This window comes from Epinephelus moara, chromosome 21, assembly GCF_006386435.1.
Source record: "Epinephelus moara isolate mb chromosome 21, YSFRI_EMoa_1.0, whole genome shotgun sequence".
Taxonomy (NCBI): Eukaryota; Metazoa; Chordata; class Actinopteri; order Perciformes; family Serranidae; genus Epinephelus; species Epinephelus moara.
The window spans coordinates 15,997,170-16,020,726 of record NC_065526.1 but is presented as its reverse complement, the minus strand read 5'-3'; the positions used below and the strand labels follow the sequence as shown (position 1 = coordinate 16,020,726).

At 41.6% G+C, this 23,557-nt stretch overlaps 2 protein-coding genes across 2 annotated transcripts; one reads left to right on the top strand and one right to left on the bottom strand.

The window, feature by feature from the left end:
• The first annotated feature begins 4,338 nt into the window (after nucleotides 1–4,338).
• Nucleotides 4,339–10,489, top strand: LOC126382730 (sodium/potassium-transporting ATPase subunit beta-3-like). The gene is made up of 7 exons (XM_050032783.1): nucleotides 4,339–4,664; nucleotides 5,863–5,991; nucleotides 6,301–6,399; nucleotides 6,551–6,744; nucleotides 6,969–7,019; nucleotides 7,566–7,652; nucleotides 8,914–10,489. The coding sequence occupies exons 1-7, from the start codon at nucleotides 4,553–4,555 to the stop codon at nucleotides 9,079–9,081; spliced, it is 840 nt and encodes a 279-aa protein (XP_049888740.1). The 5' UTR covers nucleotides 4,339–4,552; the 3' UTR covers nucleotides 9,082–10,489.
• Nucleotides 10,490–14,250: 3,761 nt separating this feature from the next.
• On the bottom strand, nucleotides 14,251–22,031 carry grk7a (G protein-coupled receptor kinase 7a). Its single transcript, XM_050032777.1, has 4 exons — nucleotides 21,200–22,031; nucleotides 18,944–19,399; nucleotides 16,205–16,485; nucleotides 14,251–15,892 (listed from the first exon to the last, which is right to left on the bottom strand). The coding sequence occupies exons 1-4, from the start codon at nucleotides 21,794–21,796 to the stop codon at nucleotides 15,553–15,555; spliced, it is 1,674 nt and encodes a 557-aa protein (XP_049888734.1). The 5' UTR covers nucleotides 21,797–22,031; the 3' UTR covers nucleotides 14,251–15,552.
• Nucleotides 22,032–23,557: the final 1,526 nt, after the last annotated feature.

Genomic DNA, 23,557 nt, shown 5'->3' with positions numbered 1-23,557 from the left:
GTATCCATCATTTATTATTAGTTAGTGTTATTGTTGAATTGTTCCGTGGTGGACAGCCGTGTTGATGTCATATGATACTGTTTTGACTCAAGTCCTTTACCTGACCTGATGAACTCTGATGATGTAATCTGATTGTGTAATGAAAAAAACAAGTTACTAAGAAATGTAAACTGTGAATCTAATTCTAAATATATTCTACTTGCTGGCTGTTGCTAAATGTTTTTGCCTTTCACAATACTGCAGTATCTTTTTTTTTCTTTTAAAGGTCTGTTATGCAAAGTGACACTATGCACAAAATGAACACCTCAGAGTGAAATGACATTCCATTTCCAACACTTCATTCAGTTCTTGAATGGCAGATGTCATCCCAAGCTGCTGGGACATAACTAATTGTGTGATTATGAATTCTGTTACCAAATTGCATGAATATCAGGAGTATTAAAAGTGTAAATAATCAGCAGTTGCTTGTGGTGATTTGAGTGTCTCGTGCCTCAGTGGGTGTCACCGACACGCTGAGTGAACAGATGCTGCCTAAAGGGTTTTACCTCCACATGGACTCAGGGGAGATGCCGTTGTCTCGTCCCTGGGGAATGATCAGAAACACAGGCTGTTGGATGAGTGTCGGGATTGCTTCCCATTGATGTGACCAACCTCGCTGTGAGGGTTGCTATGGTAGCTTGCGGATGGAGTGACTGAGAACAAACGGGGTGTGTTTTCCTGCTCATGGTGCTGGTATGGTGAAGGGGGCGCTAATTGAGTGCACGGAAAGGGGGTTTTCCTAAACAATGGGAGGATTGTGTGCCCGTCCCCCCTCGGAGGAAGAGCAGAAGTTTGGTGGACATCACACAGATCCATAGCTACCATATCTGCGATGCGTCAACTCCCTTCCTGCACCCAAACGCTTCCTGAAGTCGAGCTGTCAATCTCGGCTTTCTCACTCCAACATGGGTAGTTTTTTTGTGCCAGTGGGCTTGGCTTGCAGTGGGATGCCTTCACAGAGAAAAATGTGCTAGAGTGAGTGAGACAGACAGGACTAGCCCATGAATCAGTGCTGCCGGCTCTCACACTAATCAGTAAAATGGGTGTGTGTGTGTGTTGTGGTATTGTGCTGCATTGTATGAGTTGTGGTGGACCCTGCCTTGCAACAAATTCAATCTGACAGCAGGAACTGGATGCAATGCGACCACTACTCCGGCCCCCCTCCCCCATACGAGCTGAACCCTGCATCAAGGGTCATTATATAACTCCCTCCTCTCTTTCCTCACTCTCAGTGACACACTGGGATTGTTCGTTGGAGTGTCGGGGGTTGGAAGTTAATCTCTTGTCCTTTTTTTTTCTGTCAGTGTCTCAGCCTCTCCCCCTGCTGCCTCAACTCCGCTCTCACTTCAGTTAATTTCGGCACGACATGCATGCATACAGACCAGCAGTGCAGAGGCTTGAAAGCACATTAGCTGTGCGGGTAAAGCGCATTTTATTGATATGACTGTAGAACAATGCTGGGATAAGATGGCATCCTCGCCTTATTTGCCAGGAAAATAAAAAATGTTCTGTTAACTGTGACACATCTGTTTACAGTCATGCACTCTATGTACTCTCTCACTCTCACAGGCACGCACACACATTCGAGTTTCAGTGGTGCTCAATTGCCATAGCAACAAGGATTGGCAAATGCTCCAAATATCTATGCTCAACCAGTCAGTCACAAATAGCATCCTCATGGGCTTCAAATATGCTGATCACCGCCATCTTTGCACTTATATAGTACATATATGAGACTGAGAGTGTGTTCTCTTTCTGCAGTGCATGCATTACTGTTGAAATACACACAAGCCCATAAGATTGGTAATTGGTTTGATGACTCAACTCACACGACTGGTACGCAGATGAGCTGTAGTGAACCTATAATAAACCTTGATGATGTGATACCATTAAACAAGAGTGTAGGTTTCGTTTTAACGTTGGTAAGGGGAACAAATATGAAACAGGGTGACTGGGGGTCTACCAGAAAATCTAAGCATTAGACACTTAAAGGAACAGTGTGTAAGATTTAGGGGGATTTTGTGACATCTAGCAGTGAGGATTGCAGCAAACTGCTACTTGTTAGATTTCCTTCATTGTTCAGGAGGTTTTTATCAGGAGCTGAATTATCCACAGAGGTCTCCTCCTCTCTAAAATAAACAGAGCTGGTGATTAAAACCAGTACAAACTCTAAATGAAGCAGTTTCATGTTACAAATCAGTGTTACTCTAACGCTGTTTGACACATCAGAGTTGGTCCACTTGTCCAGCACCTGCGAATGTGTGCTCACCTTATTTCTGATCCAGACGTTGAGGAGGTTTTTACCATGAGACGAATTATGTGCAAAGGTCTTCTCCTCTCCAAAACAAATGGAGCTGGTGATCAGAAACACTGAATAAGGCAGTGTCATGTTACAAATCGATATTTCTCCAACGCTGTTTGGCATGATGGAGACGGGCCACTAGCCTAGTGCCTGCTAATGTGTGCTCACCTTTTTTCTCTGGTAACTTAAGATCCTGGGGCCAGTTGCACAAAGCACCTCAAGTTTGGATTTTTCCTAAAGCCAAAGTTAAGGCTTCCTTAAAATAAAATCGGTTGCATAAAAGTCTTTTTCTTATGGTTTCCTTAAACTGTACTTAAGGACTCAAGTTCTCCTTATCTTGGTTTTATGCTTAAGGAATTGCTTAAAGTTTGTTAAACCCCTGCATAGTAACCAAAGTAAGGACAAACACATTTGTACCTCTGACTCCATCTTAACCACAACATGGCTGGGTTTATGGAGATAAATGAGAAAAATTAAGGCATCCCGAGAAGATTGTTCCGGGAACAGGAGAACCCGATGGACAAATTTAATGATGACCAGTTAATTTTTCATTACAAATTTGGCCGCAAGTCAGTTTGTGATTGTGACCATCTGGGATTGGTTCACTCAACTTTCTGTTCAGTTTTATGCATTGGGATCTTTTTAGTCAGTTATTGGCGAGGTATTTCATGTAAGCCTTAAGTGTTACACTTAAGGAGCAAACTTAAGGAGCTTTGTGCAACCGGCCAGCCTCTTCCCCTCTAAAACAAACAGCCCAGGTGATTTAAACAGCTAAAAAAAGCCGCCAAATTAAGCAGTTTAACATTTAAAAGGTTTTCCTGATGCTTTGTTCGTGGATGAGCTCCCAGATGGTGGTCGACACAAACATGCAATTGGCCCTATCTAGAGCCATTTTTGTGGTTTGTCCGTTCTGGGCTACTGTAGAAACATGGCAGCGCAACATTACCCTGGAAATACAGAGTTCTCGGAGAGCACAATTTGAATTTGCTCATTGCAAGATGGCTACGGTTGAACACCAGTTGTTTGAAACGGCTTTAGCCGATACAATGAACGAGTTAGACTGGGCTTTTTCTCTAAAAGAGGAAGAGAAGACGGCGCTCGAATCTTTCCTTTGCAAGAAGGATGTTTTTGCTATTTTGCCGACCGGATACGGCAAGAGTCTAATCTACCAGTTAGCTCCGCTGGTTGCGCTCTGGATACGTCACCCCGTGTATTGTTCTGATTGGTCGTAGTGTTATCCAATTGCGTGCAGTGATATTTTCAAATGCATGCGTGGTGCCGCCCCTCGAGTTGAGCCATTTGCATTACTCATGCCCAGACCCTAAATCTTTCTAGATTTGGGTCTGGATTTCCAGGCTAGTGCAACATGGCAATTTCCATAGATAAGGACCCGCTCCCCATGTAGATATAAAAGGCTCATTCTATGGTAATGAAAACACACTATTCTTATTTTCAGCTGATGATACACTAAATAAAATATACGCATTATGTTATATTCCATTTCTGCCAATATGTCCCCCTAAATCCTGCACACTGGACCTTTAATTTCCTGCGTTCTGGTGAATTTTTATGCAATAATTTGTGCCTTTCCTGCATCAGTTTGTGGTGTAAATGTCTTTAATGTGGTCAGAACCTTTCATGTTTTATGGAGTGGGTTGGCATGTTCTAAATATTAAGGATGGCGTCCCTCCCCCCTGAAATCTACACCCACACATGCCATTGAAGGCGAAAAATACCTTTTATCAGACCCATAGATTGCCTTGAGTTTGGTTTCACACTGAAAATGGGACATTTTATTGCGTTTTCTCATAATAATATAAATGATGATAAGAAGGATAAATGTGCGCTCTATTTATAATTTCTGCGCGTAACGGTGCGTCTCCGTGCGTCTCTCCGTCATTAGCCAATGTACATCCATCTGGTCGCACTGCATCAGCTGCCACGACGGGGCTTGTGTGGACGTCACTGATTTTTTTTTCTTCTTCTCTTTCCTCACCTTCCCCTTCTCGGCTTTTTTTTTTTTTTTTTGTTCCACCAGAGCATCTCTCTCCTTCGGCTCTCCCTCTCTCTCTACACCGCCCACTCCACTCACCGCCGCCTCGCCGGCTTCTTCGCCTCATTACATCGCCCGCTGCCCTTTTCTGCAATTTTTTTAAAAGGTAGAAGACACCGCGCATTTTGGGAGCACAAAAATATAATATAAATATCACCATGGCGAGCACCGAAGATAAACCGGCCAACAAGGAGAACACGTCAAGCTGGAAGGACTCCTTCTACAACCCGAGGACCGGGGAGCTGCTGGGTCGCACGGCCAGCAGCTGGGGTAAGGATCCCCGTTATACAGCAGTCAGTTAGGAGATGTGCGATGACATTCACGGGGCTTTCACCTCATCTGATGTCTCCTTCTTGTCATTTTCAAAGCATTTAAAGATGTGAATGTATAGCCTTTATATATGTCTGTGCATGGATGATTTAAAATGACTGCCATATAGATATTGGATTAGCGGAGGAGCCATCATAGGCCTACATGAAGGTGTAAAGGAGAAGCCTGTACCAAGACGAATGATGCTATCAAAGGTGTGCACCACTCTCTGTTTGCTGCATAGGCAGAAATGACCAATCAGCTGATAATCAATCATAATACCAGAGATTTTTTTCATGTTTCATCTGCATTTATCAGGATTCACAGTGCGGACTCCAGCTGTTAAAAGCCCTCATTACCTAATCAGATTTGAGGAGTGAGCCACAGCATTCCTGAGCTGTATCCATAGCTGATCAGGCCATACATTTTATGTAATGATTCCCCAGTTATTTCCAGAGTGAGGTAGTAACACAGCACCCTCCCTCCAGCAGCCAGCTCCTATAGGCTAGCGCGGGCTGTCAGGCTGCCTGGGCCCCTGTGCTGCTGTGCAGTGGGATGCTCCATTGCAGTTGCATGGCCGCCCACATTAGCATGCCTGTCAAGGTCAAATGGGATTCCCTCTCTCCTCTTTCTCTCCCTTTCACGCACTAGGCAGGTGCATTGTGGGATACTGTTGGAGAGGAATGAGAGGAAGGGGGGATGTACAGCAGGAAGCTGAGGGGTCCATCCCTTTTTTTTTCTCTTGTCAACTTAGAGGGCATCTGTGCTGTGCAGGCTGGATGGTGGTGAACCATTTTGAGTCAGATGTTTCCATGAGCGTGCCTCCTTTTCTTCCCTCTGCATTGTGCTTAAATGAGATGCTCTCAGCACTGCAGCGTCATCCCTAAAGCTTGTGTGATTTGACACTGAGGGGTCTCCTGTGAAAAAATGGCCTCAGATTTGTTAGCAGCACATTTCCCCCCTTAATCCAAAATGGTTTCTCTCAAAGGGATTGCACACTACAAACGACAATTTCCTCCGGCACGCAGACGAAGAAACTCAGAAGGCATTTGTCCGTGTGTAGTTAAAGCTCCCAGTTAATTATGCATGACCCCTCTCTGTCTCTTTCTCTCATTATGTCTTCTTTCTTTTCTATTTCTGCTCCTCTAACTTCCTCCAGCCCTCATCCTGCTGTTCTACCTGGTTTTCTACTGTTTCTTGGCCGGTATGTTCGCCCTGACCATGTGGGTGATGCTGCTCACTCTGGACGACTATGTGCCGAAGTACCGGGACCGCGTTCCCTACCCAGGTTGGTGTCTCTCAGCAGCACAGTGGAGGAACAGGGCTTTCAGCAACTGTAACTGGCAGCATTTCTGTTTGGAGCATTCATTATTCATACTCGCACCAATGAGATGCTGTCACAATAATGTGCAACATTACAGCTGCTTTTTGTATCGATCTATTTTGAAGTCTCTTCCTGTGTGATATCAGCCGTGGAGCTTGTTTTAGAGAATCCTCTTTGTCAGGCTGTAACTCGAGACAAACCCCGATGATGGCTGTGCATTAGTTTGTCCAGCTGGGGATCATTTACTCTGTTTACTTTATGCCTTTGTTGCAGGGTTGGTGATTCGTCCGAATTCATTGGATATAGCGTTCAACAAATCTGACCACAACAAGTACGACCAGTACGTCAAACACCTGGAGTCCTTCCTGCAAAGTGAGTGCACTTCTCTCAAGAAATTAATATTAAAACATACTGAACACTGGCTGTAATAAAACAAATTCCACTCTCCTTCTCCCGGAGCTTTTTCCAATCATTCTTTCCATTCACCCGAATCTATCTCCACTGACTTCTCTCTCTCTCTCAGGATATAATGATACAGAGCAGGAGAAGAACGAGGACTGCCCCAAAGGAGAGTACTTCCTGCAGGACGACACCGAGGTCATGACGAAGAAAGCTTGCCGCTTCAAGAGGGGCGTTCTGAGTTTGTGCTCCGGCCTCTCTGACAGCAACTTTGGATATGCTGAGGGAAAACCCTGCGTGCTGCTGAAAATGAACAGGGTAACACCCGCTTTCACCGAGCTGAAAATCACTGGAAAAAATTGCTTCACTCCTTTTCAAATCTTTTTATCTCTGTCTGTCTTTTAACCTTTCCTTCCTTCTAATCTCCATTCGTTTACTCGCTTGCTGACAGTTCCCAAAATAAATGATTAATTTGATTAATTTCTAATTTTGGTGCCACACATGCAGCAGCCTAAACCTCTCCTGCTTCCCTCACCTCCTAGATCATTGGCCTGAAGCCTCGTGGGGATCCCTACATCAACTGCACAGTAAAAGTAAACGTCTTTCTCCACACTATACTATACATGTTCTACTTGCTTGTACTGTATGTCTATTTTTTTCATTTCTTTCATAAAAAAAGCCCTGATAACCATAACAGTGTCAATGTTTTCTTTCTGTTGATCTGTCATTTTTTCCCTTCTTTTTGTTTGTGTTTTGTGTCCGATTTCTTTCTGCATGCTGTCACTGACGGCTTTAGGGTAAGATAATATGTAAATTCTCAGGATAAGGCCAGTAACACATTTATGTTATGTAACGAGTCATTACACAGGTGCCTCTAAACCCATCCTAGTGCCATTTCCAAGTCATTTTAATCTAATAGGCGCAATTTTCAGCCACAAATGTCCTCTCGCAGATTAACGCAGAGCACATCGTGCCATTTAAATCTCTTCACTAACAAACAGAGGGCCATTGCTTTTCCTTTTTTTCAAGTCCTGTCTCATGTGATCTTGGAAAAATGTCTCACTTGCTATTAATTTAACATAATAAGCATTTCATTTAATGTGAAATTCACACTGACTAACACGTGTTCTTCCATGCAGAGAGAAAGCGCAGTTCAAATGCAGTATTTCCCCAGTGAGGGGCGCATTGATAAGATGTATTTCCCCTACTACGGCAAGAAAGCCCATGTAAGTATTCATCATGGTCAGATGGCAGCCCAGGCACCGGAGGGAAATGCTGGCACTGTTCGTCTCTGCAAACCACAAATGCATTACAACACTGTTTGTGACCAACAAACCACTAGACTGGTTATTTTGTAGTGAGTCATCGCAGCATTTACAGCGGCTTTTGTCACCAATCAGGGTTTTTTTTGTAGTGAACGTCCAGTGGCTTTATCAGCATCCTGCAGCTCTCTGATGTCTGCCAATCTGCAGAGCACCGCAGATCACTATTTGAGACCAACAAACAAGACCTTTTTTTGTTTGTGAGTCACGACAGCGTTTACAGTGGCTTTTAAAGCATCCAACATAGGTGTTTTGTAGCGACTGTCAATGTTTTTCTAGCTATTTTATTAGCGTCCTGTAGACCATTGCAGACCACAAACCTGAGACTAACAAATAAGGAGCCCCTTTTTTTTTTTAGGGAGTCGTGGCAGCATTTCCAGTTGCTTTTTAGGCACCAAACATGGGTGTTCTGTAGTGACCCATTGCTGTTTTCCAGCTGCTTTTTTAGCGGCCGTCACAGTTAATTAAGTGTTTTTTTTAAGCATGTGATCCCTGCCAAGCTGCAGACTATTGCAGACCTCGATTTGAGAGACTGTTGGTTTTTTTGGTTGGTCATGGCAGCATTCCTACACCAGACATCAGATGTGGGGGTTTTGTAGCGACCTGTCACTGTTTCTACAGTGGTATTTTAAGCGACCTGTCGCAGTTTTTCCAGCAGCTTTTCAGGCATGAGATGCCTGCCAAGCTGCAGACCACTATTCGAGACCAACAAACAAGACCAGTTGTTTTTTAGCAAGTCACCACAGCATTTTTCAGTGGGTGTTTTGTGGCAAACGTTGCTGTTTATCCAATGGCTTTTTTTAGTATCTTGTCATAGTTTTTTGGGCACGAGATGCCTGCTAAGCTGCAAACCACTCTTCAAGACCAAAAAATAACAAAATAACGTTTTTTAGTGACCCTTTGCTGCTTTTCCTGACGGGATTGTGCTCCCCAAATGAGTATTTTAATCCAAAAGCTGATATTTGCCTAACCATAACCAAGTGGTTTTTGTGCCCAAACCTGATCACACATTGACCACAGCGTTGGTGAAACAAAGTGACAGATCTGTGATTTGCAGAAACATACAATGGCAACATTGATTCTGGAGCCTGGGTTGCAAATCATGTCGGCTTACATCCTCACCTCGATGTATTATTGACAGCCGGTTGTCTCTTTCCTGATGCAGGAGACTTATGTGCAGCCCCTCGTGGCTGTGAAGCTGCTGCTCACCAAGGAGGACTACAACAAGGAGCTGCAGGTGGAGTGCAGAGTAGACGGCTCCGACCTCCGCAACAATGACGAAAGGGATAAGTTCCTGGGCCGCGTTACCTTCAGGATCAAGGTGGTCGAGTAAAGGAGAAGACGGTCGGTAAAAAGGAAACCAGATGCAGAGGCTGCCGACATTTGCTAAGGATTTATGTTTCAATTTTTTTTTTTTTAATTTTTTAAAAAGGAAGGAAGGAAGGAAGTGTCAAATACGTCACAAAGACAGGATTTTGGGGATGTGGCCAAATAGTTTGATGCAGATATGAAAGCCAGTCACAGATATTGAATGTTTTGCTTTGCTGACACTATTGACCCTTCTTTCCTTCATGATCTCCTCAAAGATCAAAGACGCAGGCTCTGCTCCTGACCCCGTCCATCCTTTCATTCACCTGTTGCACTGCTCATCCTTCACTCAGTTGTTTATGATTTTTATTTTTTTAGTTTCGATGTGATTAGATAACTTATAGCCATTGCAACCAAGCCATGTGGAGCTGTTGTGTAATTGCTGACTTTTTTTTTTAAAGATGTTTTTTAGATCTTTCTGCTGTCAGGAAGAGAGTGTTGTTCTCATCTCTCCAAACTGTATGAACGACTGTATTATCGCTGGTAACGAGAGAATTTTTATCTTGCTGTGTAGTATATCTGAGAAAGTAGAACATTGCCAGACACATCCAGAGTATTTCACATTATCACATCACAAAGACTTCATAGGAACGTACCTTGATAATCAAGTATAGCCACTGTATCCCTGTATATGAAATGCCAATTCCCTTTCTACATATAAATACATTGTGAACCTTACCATATTTAGGGAATTATAGATAGATCTTTGTGTTGTGGTCTGCGTAGCCACAACCCAGTCTTGTGCCGTCTGTCTGTCTGTCTGCATGTATGTCTGTCTGTCCGTCTTCCTGTTTACTCACCTCTCCACTGCAATAGCCAACAAGTGGGTGAGCTGTCCAGGACTTAGATAAGTTGTCTCGCTCCACCTCGCGGGGGTGCTGCGTAGTGATGGTGGCTGAGGCGACACACACACAGGAAGGTACAGTGTAAAAAAAAAATTAGATTTAAAGGCGGAGAGGCGCTGGGAAAGCGTCTGAAAAATAAAAAGTCCACTGTAACTATGTACTGTATATCTCTACGTGATCTGTATATCTATCTGGGTCTCAAAGATTGTTTGTTAGTTTTCTCTCTTCTTCAGCCTGTCTGATCTGATTGTCTGCCAATCTATTACTCTTCAATGTATATATATATACACTATCTACCATATTTACTTAATTCACACTGTATTTTTGTCACACAACACAATGTCTGTGCACTGTAAAGAAATAATTTAAGCAAAGATTTACAGGAAATTATCTTATTCAAAGCTATGTTTACACAGTCTTAAAAGGAACCCACATTTGAAAGAACAACTTGTAACATCTCTTCAGGGTGCCTTAAGACCTGATGAAATAAATTGTGGAATAAAAGTGATTTTGAAGATAAAAAAAAAATACTTTTGTGTGTTTCTTTTAGTCAGTATTATTCAGCTCCTTTTACGTAAAGGAACAGTTCATCCCAATGCCACAAGAGGGCATTTATCATTGAGTTAATGAAGCTTTATTAACTGCTTGTATAATGAATTTATGATGTCATGGTCTGGAAATTTAAACATTACAAAGTCCAAGGAGATTCATAGGCTGTAAGTTGAATGTCTGACTTGAGGACTCTCCTGTTTTCAGCAGCCAAAGATGGCTTTTTTGAAGAACATCCTGCACAACACAAACTGTATATTTTTCCTTTTTTTCCCCAAGTATTTTTATTGAGCCAAAGATGAAACTACATATATCATGAAACATATGTGTATTAAATGTGCATTAAGTAAATAAAGGGAAAAAAGGGAATCTAAGTCCAGACACAGGACTTCCCTATTCCCTTATCCATTCCCCTTGTCTCACTCAGAATGGGATATTGTAGAAGAGCAGGTTACAACTCAGGAACTGTACTTTGTGCAAGGTGTGATATGAGAGGTTGCCACATTGTGATATCCTCCTGAGACCTGAACTTTTGTTTGGTAGGCATTTTTAATTTCTCCTAGCTATTTGGGATCAGTAGTATCAGTAGTATAAAAAACTCAACATTGTCAATGATAATTAAGTCTCAATGTCCTCAAACGAGACAACACTAAAGTCCCAATGTCTTCAAACGAGTACATCCTAATTAAAAGCATCTTAGCTTGTTGCTAAAAATGGCTACATTTATTGCCATATCAAACTACAAATATTATTAATCATAAATAAACATGTTTTAACCATAAAGTGTGATCAGGTTTTGTCCACTTTTGGGTCAGGATCAGTATAATTCAGTATAAGGTCAAGTAAACCCAAAATGTGATGTCCTCATATGAGGACACAGGGTCTCTGGAGGATATATTGTGGCGTTATGATATGTAGCATGTGAAATAGAGTATGGTGAATGTGCTAGGAAAGGTAGTATCGGCACAGTCACTACCTGTAGCTCGCATAAACGGAGCCTGGGTTTGTTGAAGGTGGCAGTGTTGTTTGGGCTGAGAAAATCTGTGAGTTAAGCTTCTCTATCCCCTTCAACTTTAGCTTATATTGGAGTTATGCTATGTAGTGTGTGAAATAGGGTATGGTGAATGTGCTAGGAAAGGTAGTATTGGCACGGTCACTACCTGATGCTCGCATAAACGGAGCCTGGGTTTGTTGAAGGTGGCAGTGCTGTTTGGGCTGAGAAAGCCATGTGTAAGTAAGGTAAAGGAGGTTGTTGGGTTGGTGCGGGGAGCAGTGAGACCTGGCATTAGGGGAGTGTCTCTGGGACGCCAGAGATCACTGTCTAACCTCCTGGAGGTGTCATGGGACCAACTAGACGAAACACTGGTGAAAGAAGGTTCCCACCTGATGACCCCAAACACGTTAGTTATCACTGCTCACTGGTCTGTATAGTTAAGCCTTGCCATAATATCTTATCATAGGGCTTAGGAGGTTATTCCCTGAGCGCTGATCCTTTGTCTAGAGCACAAATTTCTTGTGTTTATTTGAACTGGGAGTCTGCCCTTTAGGACATATCTTATCCTTTCCAAGTGTAGTGTGCTGGTTTTCCATGACATTACCAATAGCTTTTTTGCCGTAATGATGCAGTAGGAGAGGAATTTTTGATGGGGCAACAGAGAGTTGTCTTAATGCTTCAGATACACCCAGAATGATAAATATAGGTTCTGCCTCTAGTGAAATATTATCTATGAGATGCTGTTGAAGACATCGGACAAAATGATGCAACTTTAGGGCACAAGACAAAGCTGTGATAAAAGGTTTGCTTCTGAGGTTTGACATTTATCACAAGTTGGTGACACATTTGGATATATGTTGTGTATTTTGGAGTCTGAATAGTGTTTTATATTGTATGAGACAGTGTCTGGCGTTGTTTGAGTGTCATCTGATATTTCTTTTTCCCAGTTGGCTTTGTAACTTTCAGAAGATGGAGAGACTTATGATAGTAGGGTGTCATATTTTTCCTCTTACCTGTAGTGCTGTTTATCAGTCTGGATTATTTTGGTGTGAGATGCAGAGTGTTGGAGATATCAGCCGTAGAGATGTCTGCCTTCTCTCCAGTATAATGGAGCTAGATGGCACTCAGCTCGTGGTGCTCAAAGTGATAAAAAATACATTTGATGAACTCAACAGCAATGACTCTTTCCAGAGATCATAACCCAGTTACTCAGGATAAGCTACAGTTTCATCTTTCTTTCTTTCATTGAATTACACCCATCTGTCATGCATCAGTTCAGAAAAGGACCCAAATGCAAACAAATCATTCAGGGCTGGAGCCCCAGAGGCAGCACAACGTTGTAGCACAAATCTTCAGCCACAGGAGGGAGCCAGAAACAAGACAGGTAGAACAAGCTGTCAGTGGAACATGGTGCTGCCAAAGGGAGACAAACTGAGGGTGTTAGCAAGGCTTTTAATTCCCTTTAATGCAGTTTGTGGTTTCCCTGCCCACACAAATCGATGTCAACAAATCCACATAATTCAACGTGCCACTGGTTTCAGCAATATCAGATGACAGCCACTGAGAAATGAGCTCAGTAGGTAGATGCTGAGATTTGTTTTGTCCTTTTCACCTGGCTCAGGTACACTGACTCAGTTGTAATTATTTAGATGCTTACCGGTACTTAAACTCAGACTATATCCTCATCATTGTGTGAGTAGCTGCACCTGTAACTGAACCCCCCAAAGACAACATAAGCTGTAGAGGTCAGTGTAAAAAAAAAACCGTCTGATCACACCTGTCTGCTCGGATTTCACAGCACCTCCATCCATCCAGCTCCCACAGCGCCCTGAAGCAGTAGCAGCCGCTATGTCCTTCACTGTCAACAGCGGTCTGTACCCGAGTCCTGCTAAGATAATCTCTCTCGGGGTTTAGCTGCAGCACGAATCCACCTTGGTGTCTCCTTAACTCTTACTGTCCTTGAGTTAGACGGCTGTAAACACGTAGTGGCAAACAGATATTTTCATCTGTCTGTTTGTTAGACTGAGAAGCAAAGAAAATAAATTGGGAGATGTTGTAAATGTTGAAACTACTTAGGCATGAAAGTCTGAAAAGATCTCTTGTAGTCTGTGTTTTATGTTTGTATGCTTCCACTATTTTGCAAAGATTTGCTAAAAAAAAAAAAAGAGGAAACATCAGTAGGCTCACTTTTCCCTTTTTCAGCACTCACATCAATCGGCTGATTTTTGGATTGAACTTTAATTCATGCAGCATTTTCTTTCTCAAAAAAAAAAAAAAGAAAAGAAATAAAAATGTGGTATAATAACATTTCTCAGGTCAGTACTGCAGCTCTTCTTTCTGCTCATACCCGTCGCTTGGCACTAACACTAAGATGCTTCAGTACCTGAGTGGATTTGAAGCTGATTTAAGCAAAGAAGGCGCAAGGATAACACTGGTTATCGCCTTATCAGCTAAGAGTTGAACTTGCCAATTTGCGGCTGCCTGGAGCACAGCCTGGCTGTAGTCAGCATCCTGAAAGGGATTAATGCAGCTGATATTTTTAGGATTTACTCCAGAGCCCTCAGCAGCACTTTCTCTGTGGTTATAAATAGCACAGAGAACAAGCAGTAACATGGCACCGTTTGTGACAACCGAGACTACAGGTATCGAGACTACAACAAACATATTGAGACAAACACGTTTTAAAAGACATATTTTAATTCATTCAAATGATTCAAGATTCAAAGAAATCTCTGCTTTACATCTGACATTTCTACAGTAGCAATTCCTTTCATCTTATATTTACAAGTACATGTATCATATATATATATATATATATATATATTTATATCTTATTAACATTAACGTAAAAACTCAACTCTGTCCAAGATCTGAAAATTCAAAAAATTAAGCATTAATTACCCTGAGACACGTAAACAAGAATAACAAGGATTCTCTTTTGAACTAACCCAAGTCTCTCTACTCAGCTTAACAACCACAACAGTGGAGTGTGTTTCAGGTCTAGTTTGAGTGATTCACACTCATCTCAAACTAAGAGAACAGCCCTGAAGTGTCACCGTGTTTCATGGCCGTGGACAGGGCAACCTGCATGTTCCTGGTCCAGGAATTTATTGTCCAGCTCCTCTAAAGTTTTCTTCCTTCATATGCAGCGATTAACTTCCTGCACTCATCTTTCTCCCAGCATCCCAGGACTAAACCGTCTCCATTTCTCACTAAGTTGAGCCTCATAGCACCAACAGTAGAGGGACTCAGTGAACTGTATCATTTTCTTTAAAATAAATCCTAAATTTCAGATGACTTACATCTTAGCCTTTCTCTCATTGTGCATAGATATAGATATACTTCGTTATTTACAATACATACAATCGCTTTTTATAGTTTTTATAAAACTAATGTGTCGGGGCAGAAGGAAAACCAACTGGATGTAAATGCAGTGATCATCCTTACTGATGAAATTTAGGATCATAACATGTAATATTAGACACTAGATCTATCTCTGCCACAATTGCACTGTAGAAACATTGTGACTGTATGATGGCATCAATAAAGGGCATAGTAATGCTGTAACTTTTACATAATCCATTATTTCCACGTGTTTTTGTTCCAATTTGTTTAAAGCTCAGTGTTGAATGCAGCAGGTAATACTACTGCAAACACTGTTAGAAACAGTTTCTTTAAGTAATATAGTAATCATGGCACAAAGGCCTTCGACTAACTAATCTAACTGTAGTATCTTCAATGAGAAGGTTGTATAAATTACTCCTAGCTGTAGTTGCAAGTCTACATTGTTAGATATTTGCAAAAGAAGCTGAGAACCAGAGAGATGATGCTCAAATTTCATCATCACATCCTCCATGTTTCACCAAACCGTGCCTCCAAAGCTGTGCATCTCTAAACCTTGGGCATCCTTAAAAGAGAAGGGATGATACATGTTTCTCAACAAGACGATCATGCTCGCCTCTTTCCTGATTCATCTTTTACATCAAGGATCAGTCTGACTGAAACAAATCATGGAGGGTTATCACTGGTATATCAAACGTGTGGCTTCTCACAGTAAAATGCACGTGCCGGATTTCTTCTCGTCGTCAGGATCTCCGCCGCCCTCTTTCCTGTTGGGATCGTTGAGCTCATCGAACAGTCCAGTGTCAATCATCTCGTGCTGCCACTGAATGGGCACAGCGCCTGTACTAAACTCCTTGAAGAATTTATTGTCATTGGCGTCAAACTCGATGCCCTTGATCTCGGAAAACTCGGCGATATCGTCGGTGTCCTTGGCGTAGACGACATTGGGCTTGGGCACCCATGGAGGATCCACCAGCCCGGCCTCCAGACGGGGGAAGTTGATGGTCTTGAACCACTCGTGCTTCCTGGGATCCTCCATGTTGTTTCTACAGAGAAGGTAAAAAAAATAGGCTACTTTCAAAACTACTATGTTAACTTCTTGTTAAATGAAACAAGAAGTGGCTACATGGTTACTCTAATCTCAGTATCCTAACATCCAATGCACCAGTAAATATCTACCAGTTAAAGTATTTGAATCCCAAATTATACGTGGAACTGATTTCAGATGTCATTTTGAAAAATATACTATTACATAAAAACCCATTTCATACAGAATGTTGACGAGAAAATCAGATTCACTAAGCCGCTGTGTTTGTATGTGGCTTGCTTGTGGCTTAAAAGAGTAGTAAACCTCTTACTTCATGCCCAGGCGCTCTTCAATTTTCTTCTTCAGGAACTGCTGGATGATGTCCTTGGTGGCAGCATCAAAGCACCTGTGCTCCCACTTAGGTTCCTCGTTGAGAATGCGGCGCTGCACCTCCTCCTTCTCCACCTTCTCCTTCTTGCTCTCGGGGCCTTTGAAAGGCGTGTAACCGGCCACCATCTCGTAGATACTGCAGCCCAGGGCCCACCAGTCCACTGATGTCCTGTACGGAGTTTTGCTCAGGAGCTCAGGGGCCATGTATGCTCCGGTACCAGCCTGGAGAGAGAGGTGGGTAGATTTTCAGTTTTCACATTCACAAAAGGAAAAGGAAAGGACACAGAGAACAGAAAGAGATGTCTTGTGGAAGAAGACATCACTTAAAAACTGGGAGACAAAAGCATCCCCATTGACAAAGTCTTACACAGAACGGCTGCCTGGGTTACTTAATGTTTTCTCTTTCTGGCTTTTTACTCTATATAACTTTCACCTTTCCCTCTGTTCCCCTGCTCCCCTCCCTCCCTCCCTCCCTCCCCTTGTATGACCTCACCTACAGCCCTAATCCTAATGCTAAGCCTACTACCTGTCAAGAGTCATGTGTGTCTACACACTGACAGAGTAGTCCAGCCTCTTATATAAAGGCTGGCCATTTCTGGATGCTACAGCCACCAGCGGAAGTACGTAAAATCCAGACAGCACATCACCATGCCTGTAATGTATAATTAATGCACAGACACAGCAAACTGGCACCGAGCCGAGAGCTCGCCCTTTACTACTGTAAGCAAGTCCTGAAGGAACCCTGCTGCAGAAACCTTTCTTAGGAGATCCACAGCTTACACGTGAAGTGTTGTGTTGGTATTATGAGGACAGTGAGCTTTGTTTAACAAGCTCTTAAAACTTTATTTTCTTATTGCATGACAGATGGTACAGGTGGTGCTTCAATAGCTGAACTTTAACATGGGACAAGACATGAACCCTCTGACTGATTAGTGAGGGCATGTTACTCCAACTCCATTGACTAAATCTAAGCAGGTTTGCATGCAAAACTTTTATGTCCCAATACTTTCATTCATGTCCCTTAACATGCAAATCTTTAGATCTTTATTATTTTCAGCTTTTCCTGGTGGCTTTTTGCAACTATGTTCTGTTCATCTGAAATGTGTTGATGAATAAAGACCCTACACCCTCTGGTCAACCACAAGGGGTAAATCTCTTGCAGGTATGATCATACACGTTACAGAAACATCACCCAAATTAATATGATCTTAGTTTCAAGGATCAGATTCCTTCTTTTGTTTTTTTAAGCCTGGTTAAAGTCAACCTGTTGCAAACTGACATGTCTAAACATATTCAGCATAGGTTTTTACCTGGATCTGTCAATCTAATCAGGGACAGACTTGTGTAATGCCCACTAAGAAGATTAGGGGACCAAGCCAGCCCAGTCACTTCGACTGGCTGAGGAGCATCAGAGTACTGGATAATGAGCTTACTGGACTTTCATGGAGCTGACGGCTTACTCTTTGCTACCCCAAGTAAGTCCTGTAGAAACCCTCTTGCTAAATTCTCCATCTTTTTTCAGGTCATCCGTAGGTGAGTGCAGGTGAGGTGTAATATACTGGAGGTATTATCAGACAAAAATAGGAAAAAAATTGAAAATAATAATGTTGTGGTCATCCGGTCATTCTTAGATTCTTCTATCAGTAATCAGTAACTTTATTAGCTTGTGATCATGCCCCATCTGTATATTAAGTTTATATAATCTATATAATACGTTTCTACATAATACATTTCTGTCAGCAGGTGATTTTAAAGCTCAGTGATTTATCTGACAGGCCATCGGGGTGTTCTGTCAATGATAACTTTCTTTGTATATCATTGATTGATTCTCACACAATTACTAGAACCCCTGCAAGAACTCATCTATGATATGTTATCTGTGTTACTCTTTCTCGTGGCAAGAAGACCCACAAGGCTATAGGCTTTGTAAAGTGTCATGGGGACACACTACAGCACAGCCAAGGCAACTCTCTGAAGGTAACGCCTTCACAGGAATAACTAAATCTCTGCGACCAAGTGGCTGAGGGGAAACCCTCTTTTATTTATTGACTGCTACTTTAAGTAGTAAAGTAAGTGCTGGACCTCCAAGGTCTCTGACACAGCCCCTAAACAAAATGGTGGCCTATAAATGGCCAGGCTATAATCTGGCTGCTAAAGGATCAAATGAGTTATATAATGGATTCAAAGACTCATTGCACAGATCTTTAAGCAATCCAGTAATCCCTGTCCGGATTTAAAGTGAAAACCCCACCAGGACAGACAGCCTGTCCAAGCCTGGTACAGTTTTTAGCTCCGGCCTCATCCTCACACAGGTCAACACAGACAGGGTGGAGATGAGGTGATCTCCCTTTCTTTGTATTTTCTTTCTGTTGCAGTTTGTGTAAGAGTAAATTTAGTCATACCATGTAGATGATCACCTGACTAAATGTTTGTTGATTTAAAGATCAGAATCAGGGGAGAGTCCTCGTCCGCCCTTTGTTGTGTGCAACTTAAAAGACTTTGAATAATAGATGAAATGGCCCTTTAAGGTAGACATCTCTTGCCATGACGTAAAATCTTATTCTTATTCTCATTATCATTGCTGACATCATCCAGCTAAGTCATCTCATGTTAACAGCATCCTAATGGCTTTGAGAGTGCAACATGGGATGGTATCACTGTTGTGTGTACATCTACTCACCATCTGGGTGACGGTTTTCCCTGCAGGAAGCTCTATGGCCAGACCCAAATCTGAAAGTCGGCATTGGCCCTGGCTATCCAGCAACACATTCTCCGGCTTCATGTCACGGTATACGATATCCATCTCATGCAGATGCAGAATGCCAGTGGTGATCTGCGCCGTGTAGTGGATGATGCGCTTCATCTCAATGCCCTTGTCCACGCCCTTGCCATCGTAGCCCATGTTGTAAATGTGGTACCTGAGGTCTCCTCCGTTCATCAGGGTCATAACAAGGCACAGGTGGGTCTTGGTGTCATAAGCGTAGCCCAAGTTGACCAGAAACAAGCTGTTAACCTTCTCCAAGATCTTCTTCTCCAGCAGGGCCATCTTCTCTCCACCCTTCTTCTTCAGTCGCTTTTTACACAATTTCTTGCAGGCGTACATCTGCCCTGTGTTCTTCACCTGAACAGCACACACCTGGAGAAAGACAGCTTTGTTAAAAAACAGGACTTCTTTATTACTGATGTTCAACAAGTTCTCTGAAATTAATTAGAATCCATTTTACATGGAAACAAAGATTGGTCTATGGGTATCAAGCTGAATATGAACGCTGCTTGTCCTCTGTCTGATAGTGTCATGGGAATGAAAGCTCCTATTGGGAAAACTGTGACAATAAAAATGATATCTGCTTTAGTATAAATAAATAAAAAAAAAACAGATTTGACTGATACTTTTTATCATCAGTCTTGCTCCATAACACCAATATAGAATCACTATTGGGACTAAAGGCAAGAAAATTGGTTCAAGAAGTCAGTCAAGCGTGACCCTTTCCAGCTGTGTCTTGGCACCCTGTTTGCCACCACATCTTTAACTAAACATTTACTTGTTAAACTCTTTCCACCTCTTATTTTTTCTTTTGAATATAACTTAATTTTTCGTTCTGCCCCCTTCTATTTCCTGTATTGTCTTTTCCTTGCATTGTCATTTATTTTAATTGTATAACTGTATTTTCTTTGCATTTTTGATTTTTGCTCAGCACCTTGTATTGCAGATTTGCACAAAAGGTGCTGTATAAATAAATAAAGTTTAAGTTCTGGTATCATTCATTCCCTGTGGACAGATGAAAAGGTTCATCCACTGCATGGTACTGCTTGGTAGATTACATTAGCAGTTTAAAAGCTATTTGTCGAGTGAAGTTTTTTTTGGCTGCTCTGAAAGAAAACAGTATTTCAAAGTTACAGCAGATTTACACAGGTAATAGTAGCAGCCTTCATTGTCGTTTTAACTAACAATATACTGTTACAAACATTACTGTAATAATTTTTTATGTCTACACCGCTTTCTACACTTCTATCACAGCACTCATCTTAGTAAGTTGCCTTATTTTAGGTTGTATTCTTAAGCTTGTTGCTACAGTAAGAGCTCGACTAAGAAATGAGGTTCCTCAAGGCTCAGTTGTGGGTCCACGGTATGTTCCATGAGGAGATAACAATTTGCTTCTGATGTTCATCAAGTATCTCTTATCAATGTCAAGTCTTTGAGATGACTATTACTAAAAACTCATACTATTTTTCATCCGTTTTACACAGTTACTGCTCGTTGATATATTTACACTGCAGTTTCTCTTTCAAAACAGACAACATTGAAACAATGCTCTGTTTAAGGATTTTACATTCTTAGTTGCTGACATGTTTGTTTGTTTTTTATCTAGTGTCGTGCTTACGTCTGAATTAAAAAAGAGATCTTGATCTCAACAAGACAAGAAGATCTTCTATAGTATTAGTCAGTATTTGAGCGATTGTAGCACATAGCTAGTTTTATCAACACAATCCCACTACTTCCTGCATTCTGAATTTGTATTTGTTACTGTATGAAACAGAAGCCATGATTTCCTAAAATTCATCAGGCAGGCCTTCATGTCACGTATCTTCATGGTCACTTTGAGACAAGGGGAATCCTCATGATTATGTAAGGTATGATCTCTTGCCCTACAATATCCTTTCTTATGCTTCATAAGACTGAAATGACACTGTGTCCTAATTCTCTACTGTAGCACCATCATTACCATACCAAAAGATGTTGAATGCATTTTTTAAATATATTTTTTTGGTTAATTTTTTGCACATATTATACAAAATCTAATGAAAATATATATTTTTTAAATTGATAACATATCATATTGAAGGAGTCCTGCAACTAAAAGAAGTGTTAAGAGATAAACATATTTCAAAAGACTTCTATAAAATTTTATGTAGATGTGTGTGTCTGCGCGCTTACCTCCCCGAAGCCTCCTTTGCCAAGAGTTCTAAACTCATAGAAGTATTTGTCACTGATAGGCTGTTTCTCATACTCTTTCCACTGGAGGAATTTATCAAAGTTAGGGCTGGCCTGGTAATCTGTGAAGGGTTTGCCTTGAAGAAATTCTCTTACACCGTCCTGGACTTTGCCTTTCATCACCTCCGAAAAGTTGGCATCTGTCACAGACTTGAGTTTTTCAGCCGGCTCTCCAGAGAGAAAGGTCAGGAAGCTCTTGGAGTCGGCCTTGCAATATGTTGTCATAATGTTTTTGCGTGCCTTCTCTTTTGCTGCATTTTCAGCCAGATCCCAGTCCAACAGGTCATCCAGGAAATCAGCGGCAAGCTTAAACTCAGCAGTATTTGCCAGGAAGTCACGGAAAAACTTTTTGCCAATAGGCTGCTTTTCACAAAGCGACGTAAAGTCCTTGTCAATGGACGCTCGTACTGAAGCACATTGCTCCGGCTTGGGGAGAGACAAGCTTCGACGGCGCTTTTTCATCTCCTTGTCATCTCCGCCCTGGGCTTTTAGGTAGGCCGTGTTGGCCACCAGGTTATCCAGTCCCCCCATGTCACACATCTTGGCGCCTGTATGTGGTCTGTTCCCCCTAAGTGACTGGGTTCTTCAGTGGCTCCCCACGGATACCCTCAGCGTCTTTCAGAATGAGTGTGTCTGTGTGAGAGTGCAATTCGCTCCAAAGCCAGCGCACAAATGAGCTCCTTCACCCAACCTACCTGCAAACCTAAGACACACTGACACACCCAGTAATGACTAATTTAGAATTAAATACCAGGGAGGGATTTTGGCTTAAGGATCTTTGTGTGGACTATTCAGGGATGCTGTGCACGGAAAGGGAATCGTAAGCGGGCTCTGTCCTAAGAGGCTTTGTAGACCTCTATATTTATTCATGGTGTTCTGTAGTCTCTAACAGTGGACCAATGGGTTCTTTGACTGTGCATTAAATGGTAAGACACAGTAAAAGACTCAAAAGAAAGCAGAAAATATTCTGCAAAGAGCAAGACACCTTTAACAAACTGTCATAGTAGTTAATGGAGGTTCCTCTAATAAACGTTGTGAGAAAATGGAGAACAAAGACCTGTTTGGTTCGGCATTTACATGTGTTTTTTGTAGGATGTGAATAGATAATAAGATTGCATTTGGAGCCTTGAGCAGAATACTGATGAATATTTTCACTGAGGCAGTCCATATACTAAACCATGGGTCTACAATCTAACATCCCCATCTTCTCTTTTTCCTCCCAGTCTCAACAGAGCAGGTATTTCAGAGAGCTTACTCCTAATCTGTCTGCTCTTTCATTCTCATCGTTTACCTTCATTTATCACTGACCACCAACTTACAGTAACAACTCTGAACATTTCAGATATTCTAACATTATTGCTATGTCCCATTACAATGCACATATGATGTAAAGGCCATCACTACAAGGTAAGCTGCGAGTATATACTAATTTGGATGCATACAGATGCCAGATTTGGCTGATATAATGACTACAATACGTGGTAACGTTTGCTCAACTTGTTTCTCTGATAACTTAAGATCCAGATGTCCAATGACTTGAAATCCTTTATCTGGTTAATATATATAGTTAAAAATGGCCAATATCTAAAAAGTACATCCTAAAATGAGGCTTAAAAGTAGATAAAAAGTCTGTTTATGACAGCATCTTACAGACAGCCACAACCCTGTCCCATGTGCAAAGGGGATATGACGCCACTGACAGGCGATGGAGATCAAATGACACAGACCAATTCAAATTACAGATTTCTCTCAGTTTGAACATTGTTGGAAACATTTGAAATAATGGAAGTACACAATTACATCATTGGTCTAGCTGTTTTTAGACATTTTAATGTGGAAAAGTTACATCATATCTTTAACCCTTTGAAAGCTGGAGTGACATAACTTTTCCTGTGCTGCTTTCAGATGCCTTTTGCAAGTATTTAACTTTTGAACCCTGAGCAAATTGGTGCAATTTCTTTCAAAAACATGGGAAAAGAAGGCAATGAGCAATTTGGTAAGAAATGTCGGGAAAACAGGGAAAACAGTTTTTCTGCAAAGGAAACACTATATTTTTAATTATTATTATTAGATATTTAAAATTATGGTATTATTTTTTAAATGATTTTTACGCAATTTTCCCACGGCATCTCCTTGTTTGTTTGTTTTTAATTTTCTCTTTTTACTAATTTCTTGCAATTTTGGGGGGTTATTTCTTCTTCCGTTGCTTAATGCCTTATTCCCATGTTCTTGTAGAAAATCAAGCCAATTTGCTCAGGTTTCAAAGGGTTAAAGAGCTTATTTTCCTAGGTATTTGCAAAA

Coding starts and splice junctions, on each gene's coding strand:
- LOC126382730 (XM_050032783.1), top strand. CDS start 4,553: ATGGCGAGCACCGAAGATAAACCGGCCAACAAGGAGAACACGTCAAGC. Junction 4,665..5,862: donor TCGCACGGCCAGCAGCTGGG/GTAAGGATCCCC, acceptor AACTTCCTCCAG/CCCTCATCCTGCTGTTCTAC. Junction 7,653..8,913: donor ACTACGGCAAGAAAGCCCAT/GTAAGTATTCAT, acceptor TTCCTGATGCAG/GAGACTTATGTGCAGCCCCT.
- grk7a (XM_050032777.1), bottom strand. CDS start 21,796: ATGTGTGACATGGGGGGACTGGATAACCTGGTGGCCAACACGGCCTAC. Junction 19,400..21,199: donor GCAAAGGAGGCTTCGGGGAG/GTAAGCGCGCAG, acceptor GTCTTTCTCCAG/GTGTGTGCTGTTCAGGTGAA. Junction 15,893..16,204: donor GAAGAGCGCCTGGGCATGAA/GTAAGAGGTTTA, acceptor CCTTCTCTGTAG/AAACAACATGGAGGATCCCA.